This window comes from Scyliorhinus torazame, chromosome 18, assembly GCF_047496885.1.
Source record: "Scyliorhinus torazame isolate Kashiwa2021f chromosome 18, sScyTor2.1, whole genome shotgun sequence".
NCBI classification, from domain to species: Eukaryota; Metazoa; Chordata; class Chondrichthyes; order Carcharhiniformes; family Scyliorhinidae; genus Scyliorhinus; species Scyliorhinus torazame.
Genome location: NC_092724.1, coordinates 27,640,524 through 27,652,989, shown reverse-complemented (window position 1 = coordinate 27,652,989; position 12,466 = coordinate 27,640,524). Strand labels below are relative to the sequence as shown.

Below are 12,466 nucleotides of genomic sequence, written 5' to 3'. Positions count from 1 at the left end.
GAGGAACGGCAATATATTTCCAAGTCAGGGTGGTGAATGGCTTGGAGGGGAATCTCCAGCTGGGGGTGTTCCTATGTGTCTGCTTCTCTTGTTCTTCTAAATGGTAGTGGTCATGGGTTTGGAAGGTACTGATGAAGGAACCTTGGTGGGTTCCTGCAGTGCATCTTGTAGATGGTACACACTGCTGCCACTTTATCATTGATGAAGGGGGTGAATATTTGTGGAAGGGATGCCTGTTAAAAAAATAGATATACTTTAAAGTAATTTATATTTGTCTGTGGGTAGCAGAAATAAGGTGTACGTTTAAGCTTAACTTGGGTTTTTAGATTTGTGTGCTAAGAAAGGGTTAAAACTTTATAGGTGGCTTCAAGCTAAAGAAAACTGCCTGCATGTCTATAATTCTAGTTTCACTTTAGACTTTGCCTGCATTGTAATTAAGGGTTTGCAAATCAATTACAGAGGTAAAAATATTAAGCCATTGCTTAGCAACCAGAGGATCACACTGAAAAGTAGAAGCATTTGAGTTCAATTGGAACCAGGGGCGGGATTCTCCGACCCCCCCCCCCCCCCCCCGGTCGGAGAATCGCCGGGGGGGCGCATGAATCCCGCCCCCACCGGCTGCCGAATTATCCGGTGCCGGAGATTTGGCGGGGGCGGGAATCGCGCCACGTCGTTCGGCGGCTGCTGGCAGTGGGCTCCCGGGAATTCTCCGGCCTGCGATGGGCCGAGTGGCCGCCCGTGTTTTGCCAATCCCGCCGGCGTAAATTAGAGTAGGTCCTTACCGGCGGGACCTGGCAGCGTGGCAGCCTCCGGGGTCCTCTGGGGGCGGGGGGGGGGGGGGATCTGGCCCCGGGAGGTGCCCCCACGGTGGCCTGGCCCGTGATCGGGGTCCACTCATCCCGGGGCAGGCCTGTGCTGTGGGGGCACTCTATTCATCCGCATCAGCCGCTGTGGTCCTCCACGATGGACGAAGTGGAGAGAACACTCCCGCGCACGTGCTGGGATGACGCCAGCACACGCTGGCGCTCCCGTGCATGTACCAACTCGTGCCGGCCGGCGGAGGCCCTTCGCGCCAGTTGGCGTGGCGCCAAGCCCCTTCCCCGCCGGCCGGCGCGACGCAAACCACTCCGGGGCCGGCCTAGCCCCTGAAGGTGCGGAGGATTCTGCACCTTTGGGGCGGCCCGACGCCGGAGTGGTTCATGCCACTCCTCAGCGCCGGGACCCCCTGCCCTGCCGGGTAGGGGAGAATCCCGCCCCAGGTATCTGAAGAAAGCAACTCTCACATAAGTTGCCAGTACAGGCAGAACAATACAGGGATGCAGGAAACAAGTCGCAGAAGCTAAAGAACAGCAAGAAATCAGGGAGTGTGAGTTCCAGGAAATTAAAAGAATAGAGAACAAAAATCTGGGAAAGCTTTCCATTTAGTATCAGGAAACGAGAGAGACTCTCCATTAAAGACTGAGCTGTGAAGTGCAGATCTGGAGACATCAGGTCGGGAGAAGCCAGACATCCAAAGTGATCCTAAGGTTGATGACATCTTAATACAGCCTGTGAAGTAGTGGTGTTCTGGTGGCATGACTGGATACCTGAGAGATTGCACGGAAGCTTGAATGCACGTGGCAATCCAGGGCAGAGGAATACTGAAAGGAGAAGTTGAAATCCTGGATGCGAATCCTTCATGAAGGCACCAGAAAGGAAGCATGGGGTGGAAGATTTTAAGGTGTCTTCTTTGAGAGTGAACTTTGGAAACACTCATGTAGAAAGACCAGTTGACTCACAGTGGGACACGCAACTGGGCATTTACATGGACTGTGTGAGAACATTAGAACATGAGATATATTTTGTAACTTGTGTAATCCTTATAAATCTGTGAAGGAATGATATATTATAGTTGAGCTTTTCTTGGATAATAAATGTTTTATTCTTTCGTTAAAAAGTTAATTGGCACTCCATTCATCCCCATCTCCAAACAAAAAATAAAAGCTGTGAGCTAGGGTTCTGCTCTGGGAACAGTTGAGTACCCAATAGTAACACCAGCTGGGATCAGGACAATGCCAATCAAGTGGACTGCTTTGTCCTGGATGGTGTTGATCTTCTCAAGTTGGAGTTGCACTCATCCAGGCAAGAGGGAAGAGGGTGGTACTCCATCTCATTCCTGACTTGTGCCTTGTAGATGGTGGACAGACCAAGGAGCCGGATGAGTTACTCGCCCCAGGATTTCTACCTTTGACCTGCTCTGGTAGCCACAGTGTATAGTTGTAGAAGCCAGGTATTTCAAATACAACTAGTATAGGTAAAAGATAGCTGTTTAAGTACTCATTTTTAAAAATGAGAATTTCAGCACACATAAATTCAGGACTTCAGTATGATACATGAAACAGCATAAAATTCCATTATAAGATTATAGCAGCACAGTTGCAAGACAATTTGACACTGCTAATTGTCAAGGCCAAGGACTGAGTTCCATGGCAACTAGGTGGCAAGAGTCCAATGCAGTTTGTAAGAGCATTGAATCATAAATATATTCTCGATATGAAGTCTCAATTTTACATTAGCCAAGCCAGCTAAAAGATTAGCAAAATATCACATTCCATAACATGTAGACATGAAACAATTAAAAAGCTGATGTTGCACATTGAAGATGGACGGCTTGCCATCAAATCAAATGTGTTTGAGTCTAACCCAAACCAATTAGGATTATATTGGGGTGTAATTAGATGACTTAAGACAGATATGAAAGTGTATAACTGAAAAGTTTCCACCCGCCATTTTAGTATTGTCTTTGGGGGTGTGTGTTGAGGAGATGTCTTTGTGTTGTCTTTCTGTTAGTTGAGTCAGTTTTGTCCTTTATAGTCTCCATTTTAGAGATGTCTTTTGGGGATTCTGTCAGTCTATCAGTCTGTGTCAGTGATGTTAGTCCACTTTTGACTTTGAGTTTGAGTTTAGCTGAAGATTAGCTTTCTCTCTCTCTTTATGTTTCATTGCCAGACTTTGACCGTTTAAAAGTTACTTTCGAGCTGTCTGCCTAAGCAAAGAAAGATAATGTCTGTAATTCTCTGAAAGCTTCGAATTGTCTACGAATTGCCTTTTAAATGACTTTCAAATTGTAATCATGCGACTACAAATAAAACAATTCTTTTTGGCACCTGAGAAGTTTATACTGCAAATTTCTGCTGAGTTCCAGTATTCGCAAAGTGCTACTGATAACTGAATGGCAGAGATGATATAAATTCCTTCAACTTTAACAGTCGAACAATACAAGGAATCGAACAACTTGGCAAAGTCTACAAATATTACAAATCTTACAACTTGTCGTATTGCGCCAGGACTTGATTCATCAACTAAGCTTCCCCCAAACTTGGTGTAGTTCGACAGGTTAAGATCCCATAAATTATAGACTCTCTTCATTTTGGCGTAGTCAGCAGCTGGGGGGGAATACTGAACGACCTTCGGAGGCCCAGGTGACGACGGAAAGCTTCGAAGATAATCGGAGGAGGTCGGGAAGCTTCGGAGATAATCGGAGGAGGCCCAGAAGACAGCCGGAACCCACGGCTAGACTAGGGTAAGAAATATCTTTTTCACCCATTAAAAGTCTTAAAGCTGCATCAATCAGTATTTCGACCCTTGAAAAGAACACTTTTTATAGACGGTGTTAAATAAATCAAGTGCCAGTCGTTCAGACTATCATAGACGTGACTGCAAGATTAGTCACTGCAGTAACTAAAATAAAACGGCAGTCAGCGATCAAGAAAAGTTATGGCTGATCCAAATCAAAGTGTAGATTCAGAGCCTTTAGCAGACAGAAAATTACTCCCCACTACATCCAAGGGGGGTGCTGGAATACCAGATGTTTCTGTTGAAGATATGTTGTGGGATTTTAGATCTTTCATTCGTAGACAATTTGGACTGTCTGAAGTTGCTACAAAAATTGAATCAAAATATGATATCCCCAAAGGACAGTGGTCCCTTGATAATATCAAGAAGGCATGGGGTAAAACCACACGGTTAAACGGTGGAAGACGTATGAAATGATCTTTTGCAGTAATGGCACAGCTCCAAAAACATCAAGAGACAATTGCAAAAATTAAATTTGATCATGAGTATAGGTCTACTAAAAAGCAACTAATTGCAGTTGTTGAAGAATTGCAAGATGCAAAATCCAAACTTGAGTATTATGATGAAATTAAAACAGATTTGCAAGTTGCAAAATCCAAACTTGAGCATTATGATGAAATTAGAACAGATTTGCAAAATAAAACCTCTGAACTCCAGCAGTTATCTGTTCAAATCGGAGAATTTCAAAATCAAGTTTTTAAAGTGGAGTCAAAATACCAACAGTTGCAATTCAATACTGAGCGAAGTGATGATGAGTATAGGTCCACTAAAAAGCAACTAATTGCAGTTGTTGAAGAATTGCAACATGCAAAATCCAAACTTGAGCATTATGATGAAATTAAAACAGATTTGCAAAACAAAACCTCTGAACTCCAGTAGTAATCTTTTCAAATAACAGAATTCCAAAATCAAGTCTTTGAAGTGGAGTCAAAATACCGACAATTGCAATTAAAAACTGAGTGAATTGAACTTGAAAATTGCAAGTTAATGAAAGAAAGATGTGTTTTAGCTGAACACTGCAAAATTTCTGTGCAGAAATTTGAACAAACAGCACAAACTCAGAGCAGCCCAAGCACCCCACCTAGTGGCACAATCGGCAATTGCACAGCCAAGAACAAATGTCACGAATAAATCAGTTACTTTGTCAGATGAATCAGACGAAGATAGTGCTCAAATCCAGCCCATGTTACCTGCTGCTCCAACGGTGGCTGTTGCAGCACTTGCAGGGATATCAGCAGTAACTACAATTTCACCACCAGCGCTAGAACAAACATGTACCCTTGCTCCATTAAAATCACGTAAGGAAATACCACAATGTCTTTTCTGTGGTAGAGTAGGACACTGGATGGCAAAATGCTATCAAAAACAACGGATGGATTCGAGAGATGATAATGAAGTAGACCATGTTCACTACAATACATCTCCCCCTCATGGTCAACCATGTAACACGTACCAACAAGACACACCCAGTTTGGCTTCTGGTCAGCAACACTGGCTAAGCAACTACAACCATGGTTTGCTTTTACAGTTATCAACAACAGTATCATAATAGCCCAACTGTTTACCACATGGCTTTACAGAATCATCTCAGGCAACTGCCTGTTCGGCCTTCCACCATTATCCAATATGAAAATGATGTTCTGATAACCTCCATCAATAAAGATGATCATGACAAAGACTTGCGGGTGGTCTTGTACCACCTCAGTACTAACAGTCACAAAGCTAGCTTTCACAAAGCACAAATTGCCCAGAAAGATGTTTACTTGGGACAGAAAATTTCCAAACGAGAAAGGGAACTTACTCAGAAGAGAACGGCTGCCATCAAAGCAACTAAAGAAACCTCAATGTATCGCTAAAAAGTTGCCAAGAACTGTCAACTTAAGAAAACTGTCATTATTCTGAACGTTGCTTTATTAATTTAAAGAAATTAACATATCTTGTTAGCTGTGTTTCCTTTAACAGAATCGACAAATTCATCTACAGAAAATCAAGATACAGCCAAGATTGGTTCAGTTATATATTTAATAAGTTATTGTATTTGATATTTTAAAATAAATGTTTAAAATTAGCCTGGGAATTAAAACTTCAAACAATGTGGAAGCTGGTTTAAAAAAAAAACCCAACAATCTTTGATTAAAAGCCAAAAGAACAGGTTGTTCAAAGAAATTTGATAACGGGAATTTGGCAGCAATCCAACTTTTACTCCCTGTTTATTTGAGTGACAAAAATAAAGTTTAAAGATGCGAATGGCATCATTCCAAGCTATACGCCTCTTTTTGTCTCTGCAAGAAAATTAACCCTTTCAACAAGCTTTTGTGTATTATCCAGAAGATGTCAAAGACTTGACATCAATTTTAATAATCATTTTACCATTTATTACTAGATCATATGTTCAACTTTTTACTGTATAATCATTTTATTTGTATACATGAAGTTATTATTAATTGTTTATTGCTGAATTATGTAATCATGATATCAATTTTCAATCAGTATATCAATGGTAAGATCTGTAAAATGTTAACCGTAGTATTACAAAATCGAATGACACTTGACTATGTGCTAGCTGAAAAAGGTGGCACCTGCGCCCTGATTGGTGCAGAGTGTTGCACTTTCATTCCCGATAACTCGAAAGAAATTAAAGATTTGGCATTACATATCCAAAAAGAAATCAAAAAACTTGATCCACCCCAATTTATCTCTCTCTGTGATAAAATTTGTGGGTGGCTTGAACACACTGGAATGTCCACAATAAGAATAATCCTATTCTCCTGTGTAGCTGTATTCATCATTTACATAACATACCAATGTGATTAAATTTGATTAATTTATTAATTATAATTATTTTGAAATGCCTGTTGTATTTTAAGTGTCAATTTTATTGTTTAAAACTGCAATGATTCTTTGCGCTTTTACCTATCCTATCATTAATGATGTATTTAACCTTTTCTGATATATCTCACTTAATTTTTCGATTTATCAAAGGGCCGACTGTAGAAGCCAGGTATTTCAAATACAACTAGTATAGGTAAAAAAAATAGCTGTTTAAGGACTCATTTTTAAAAATGAGAATTTCAGTACTTCAATATGATACATGAAACAGCATAAAATTCCATTATAAGATTATAGCAGCACAGTTGCAAGACAATTTGACACTGCTAATTGTCAAGGCCAAGGACTGAGTTCCATGGCAACTAGGTGGCAAGAGTCCAATGCAGTTTGTAAGAGCATTGAATCATATATATATTCTCGATATGAAGTCTCAATTTTACATTAGCCAAGCCAGCTGAAAGATTAGCAAAATATCACATTCCATAACATGTAGACATGAAACAATTAAAAAGCTGATGTTGCACATTGAAGATGGACGGCTTGCCATCAAATCAAATGTGTTTGAGTCTAACCCAAACCAATTAGGATTATATTGGGGTGTAATTAGATGACTTAAGACAGATATGAAAGTGTATAACTGAAAAGTTTCTACCCGCCATTTTAGTATTGTCTTTGGGGGTGTGTGTTGAGGAGATGTCTTTGTGTTGTCTTTCTGTTAGTTGAGTCAGTTTTGTCCTTTATAGTCTCCATTTTAGAGATGTCTTTTGGGGGTTCTGTCAGTCTATCAGTCTGTGTCAGTGATGTTAGTCCACTTTTGACTTTGAGTTTGAGTTTAGCTGAAGATTAGCTTTCTCTCTCTCTTCATGTTTCATTGCCAGACTTTGACCTTTTAAAAGTTACTTTCAAGCTGTCTGCCTAAGCAAAGAAAGATAATGTCTGTAATTCTCTGAAAGCTTCGAATTGTCTACGAATTGCCTTTTAAATGATTTTCAAATTGTAATCAAGCGACTACAAATAAAACAATTCTTTTTGGCACCTGAGAAGTTTATACTGCAAATTTCTGCTGAGTTCCAGTATTCGCAAAGTGCTACTGATAACCGAATAGCAGAGATGATATGAATTCCTTCAACTTTAACAGTCGAATAATACAAGGAATCGAACAACTTGGCAAAGTCTACAAATATTACAAATCTTACAACTTGTCGTATTGCGCCAGGACTTGATTCATCAACTAAGCTTCCCCCAAACTTGGTGTAGTTCGACAGGTTAAGATCCCATAAATTATAGATTCTTACAATAGTCCAGTTCAATTGTTGGTCAATTTAACCCCCTAGATGTTGATAGTGAGAGATTTGCTGATGTTAATGCCATTGAATGTCAAGGGATGATGGTTAGATCCTCTCTTGTTAGCGATGGCATGAATGTTACTTGCCACTTGGCAGCTGTCATGTGAGAGTATCTTTAAGAAATGGGTGTGTATATAAATATCTGTAGTGAGAGCACCTTTAAGAACTGGGTGTTTATTACTGCAGTGATGTCAGACAGTGGGTGGAGTTGGGCTGTCTGTCAGCGTTTTACTTTTGTTTTAGGCTGTTTGCTGCAGGGTGTGTTTTAGTTTCGTTTTCAGAGCTGGATAGCTGCAGTCACAGCCAGAAGGTGTATTAGAGTCTCTCTCTGTAACCTAAAGACTGTAAATCGATCCTGGTGATTTAAAACTAATAACAGTAGTGACTTTAACCTGATGTGCTTCTGGTAAAAGGTGTTTTAAGTCTTATGGATGTTAAAAGGAAAGCTTAAAGGATTACTTAGTGTTGTATTCTTTGGGGACTGTATTTGAATTGATGGTTGCTAAGATGTTCACTATGTTTCAAAAAGGTTAACTTGAGTTCATAGAATAAACATGGTTTTGCTTTAAAAAATACTTTTCTATTTCTGCTGTACCACACCTGTAGAGTGGGCCGTGTGCTGCCAATACCACAATCTATTAAAAGTTGTGGGTCAGGTGAACTCCATGATACACTTTGGGGTTCTCTAAACCCTGGCCCATAACACAGCTGAAGCCTGGATATTGCCCAGGTCTTGCATGGACATGGACACGCTTCAGTATATGAGGATTCTCCAGCTTGCCGACAATGATGTTCTCTATGTCTCAATGACTCTCAGCCTCCATAATTATTGAATCTCCTACAACCACCAGACTGCATTCTACACACACCCAGCCCCACCCCAACCTTCAACTCTAAGGTGTACGTCTGCACCCAAACGCTTGTGGAAATCTGAAATTTAATTCCCTGAGGCTCACAAGAATGATCCCTGGAATGAAGAGCTTGTCGTGTGAGGAACGGTTGAGGACTCTGGGTCTGTACTCGTTGGAGTTTAGAAGGATGAGGGGGGATCTTATTGGAACTTACAGGATGCAGATGGAATTTAATACAGAGAAGTGTGTGGTGATGCATCTTGGCAGAAGGGAGGGAAAGGGACAATATTGACTCAATGGTACAGTTCAAGAGCATACAGAGACAGAGGGGCCTGGGGAAGGGGGGGGGGGCGGCTCATGTGTATAGACCTTTGAAGTGAGCAGAACATATTCAGAGAGTGGTTAGTCACACATAGGAGATCTTCAGCTTCATAAATAGACATAACCAAGCAGGGGTGTTAGGCTGACTCTTTATAAAGCTCTGGGTGAGGCTACTGCGAGAGTATTGTGTCCAATTCTGGCCACCACACTTTGGGAAGGATGTGAAGATCCTTGTGAGGTTGCAGAGGGGATTTAACAGAATTATAAGGGATTTTAGTTATGAGATAAGGTTGGGGAATCTGGAGACATTTTTCTTGAAGCAAAAGATATTGAGGGGAGATTTATTAGAGGTATGCTTGATTATACAGGTTGTGAGAAGGTGGAGAGAGAAAAGTGGTTCTCACTTGCTGATGGCAAAGAATGGAGGAAACAGATTTAAGATGGGAGGGGCAGTGAGAACGATCTTTACACAGCTTATGGTAATTACGGCAGCACGGTAGCATTGTGGATAGCACAATTGCTTCACAGTTCCAGGGTCCCAAGTTCGATTCCGGCTTGGGTCTCTGTCTGGGCGGAGTCTGCACATCCTCCCCGTGTGTTCGTGGGTTTCCTCCGGGTGCTCCGGTTTCCTCCCACAGTCCAAAGATGTGCAGGTTAGGCCATGATAAATTGCCCTTCGTGTCCAAAATTGCCCTTAGTGTTCGGTGGGGTTACTGGGTAGAGTGCTCTTTCCAAAAGCCGGTGCAGACTCGATGGGCCGAATGGCCTCCTTCTGCACTGTAAATTCTTATCTGGAATTTGCTGCTTTCAAGGATGGTGGAAGTTGAGATAATGAATTATTTCAAAGGGAAATTGTATGGACATTTGAGGGAAATAAATTTGCATGGCTATGGGGATAGAGTGGGGGCATTGGGACCGACTAGAAATGCTCTAAGGATAGCCATCATAAAAATGATGGGCCAAATGGTCTCCTCCTGTTCTTTTGACTCTTTGTCAATGATTCGACCTTAACAGGCTTGAGTGACTTTTTCCTGTACCTGTGTATCAGGCTCAAGGTGCTGGTTGGCCTCTTACTGTTCATATGAGGAAAGTAAAGTCGCCATAGTTCCAAGTATTTTTGAGGGGGAGAGCTGACTGGTGGTGACTTAACCCGAAGATCACCATGTAGCACCATCGATCACACACGAGGCGAGACGTAAAAAACTTCAATCGAGGCTTTATTGAGCAGACTTGTTCCCCAGCAGCTCAGTCACAGAATGCCGCTGCGGGGAGTAAAACGGGTTCTTATACCCCGCCTATCTGGGTGGAGCCCAGTAGGCGGCAGATCCAATCGGGACCCAGCATCTGTCCTCCAATAGCTCCTCGGCATTCATGGTGTACCATATTACCCCTAATACATAACCCCACACTTCAGCCGGTTCGGGAATTGAACCTGCGCTGTTGGCCTTGCCCTGCATCATGAACCAGCTACCTAGCCAACTTGAGCCGCTTTTCTGTGATGTGCTTCAGGACGAGCTCAAACAGTCACCTTATTTGCATATACAAAGGACTAGCACCAATGTCCGGTGTAGCATTTGTGTTGGAAATGAGAATTCTCTCTCTACCTGTTGTATGGAGGCTTGGCAGGCTAATTAAAACCTGAGGAACAGACACTGCACGGTTGAATTTATCGATTCAAATGATGATTTGCAATAAGAAGTCACTGGACCTGGATGATGTTCCCTTGGCACTCGTTCTCTCCATGCTGACATCTGAACTGCCAACTCCGACCTTCTAGAATTTCCTGTGAATAAAAGTATTTGATATGTTTGCGAGGTTATTTGGAAACGGGAATGTACAAACACATCGAGAGGGCGAGATCTTCATAGAATTTACAGTGCAGAAGGAGGCCATTCGGCCCATCGGGTCTGCACCGGCTCTTAGAAAGAGCACCCTACCCAAGGTCAACACCCCCACCCTATCCCCATAACCCAGCAACCCCACCCAACACTAAGGCTGTTCTAGCTGTTCACGCCGGCAAGATCTTCCGGGTCCACCAACAACGCACCCCTGCCGTGGCTTTCCTAGCGCTGTGGGGTGGATTCAATGGAAAACCTCATTGACGGTGGCCGGGCCGGAGGATCCCAGCACCAGCCAATGGCGGGCGCGGTAATGGCCGGAGAATCGCGCCCAGTCCATCATCTACTTCCTGTATGTCACCTTTCTAATATAAGGATTGAAGCAAAATATTTAAAATAATTAGATGTACCAATGGAATTATGTTTCTGTCTTTTGAAGACTTTGTTCTGTTTTTTCCTTGAAGACCTCAGCATCTTCCAAAAGCCTGCGCTTGGAATTGAATTTTCTATAGTAGAAAAATGAAGAGTGACATGACTTGGAATAGGAGGAGAAGGAAGGGGACCGATATAATGGGCAAAATCTTGTGAATCTCCCTGGAGCAGGAAATGAGGTGGGCAGGGATACCAATCTTTATTGTCACAAGTGGGCATACCGATCCTTCCACGCTGAGCTCCCGCCAGCTGAGAGCAGGTGTGGACGACGTCGGCGGGACTCCGCGCTTCCACGACGGCCGCTTGGCCCACCCGGCCTGGGAATTGCCGGGCCGGCCGCGTAGAGCGGCCCACGACGCGCCAACCACGCCGGCGCCGATTCTCCGCTCTTGTGGAGAATCTCGTGCCGGCATCAGGGCAGCGTGGCCCGGTCGCGGGGATTCTCCGGCCCGGCCCAGGGCTGAGAGAATCCCGCCCCACATTCCGGCGCCTGTTCGTGAACACGGAGGGAGAATTCAGAATGTCCAAATTACCTAACTTTATTGAGCGGGAGACAATGTCAGATTCCCGACTATGGGATGAAAATTGGTCCATCATCATCTGCTGAAAAAAGAGATATGCTGTCAAAACTGTTCGACTTGCACTCATCAGATCAGATACGCAAGAATACCAATTTTAAAGAAAACTATAATTTATACTGCATGTGAAGAGATTTGCGGGTGGACTTTGATTGCTTGAGGCATTACCATGGAGAATGCACCAGAGAAGAGTTAACTGAGAAGCTTTTGCTTAAATTCAAACCAGGCAGATTGAATCTGATTGGTCAAGGCAAAACCGTGTGAATGAACGAGGTAGATGGTTGAAGATGACAGATGGCAGTTCAAGGATAACGGGGGCAGCTCCAGTGTGCTGGAGGGTTGACCAATGCTGATGCGGGTAAGGACTAACGTGAATAATGGTTAGTCAAGAATGTTGGAGGGTGGGTTGGGGGTCACCAAAGGACAAGGGTTAAAGGACTGACATGCCAGTCAGAGTCACAACATCCTCATTGCATCCAGGTTCCTTAAATCTGGCTCCCGAGGGAGTGCTGCGTTGTTAGTATGGTGCTTTCTTTCAAATGAGAGTCACAAGCTGGCCCCTTGGATGAGAAAGATCTCACAGTCACTATGTCGAAGAAGAGCAGGAAAGTTATGTTGAGAGTCCTGGCCAACTTTTATTTCTCAACCAACATCAC

At 43.0% G+C, this 12,466-nt stretch overlaps 1 protein-coding gene across 1 annotated transcript in view; it reads right to left on the bottom strand.

Moving 5' to 3' along the window:
* Window positions 1-12,466, bottom strand: part of LOC140395072 (gamma-interferon-inducible lysosomal thiol reductase-like) — a 45,896-nt gene that overhangs the window by 17,051 nt on the left and 16,379 nt on the right. Inside the window, exon 3 of the mRNA XM_072482441.1 lies at window positions 10,671-10,745. Within this exon, the coding sequence (XP_072338542.1) occupies window positions 10,671-10,745 (75 nt within the window). The remainder of the gene's footprint in view (window positions 1-10,670; window positions 10,746-12,466) is intronic.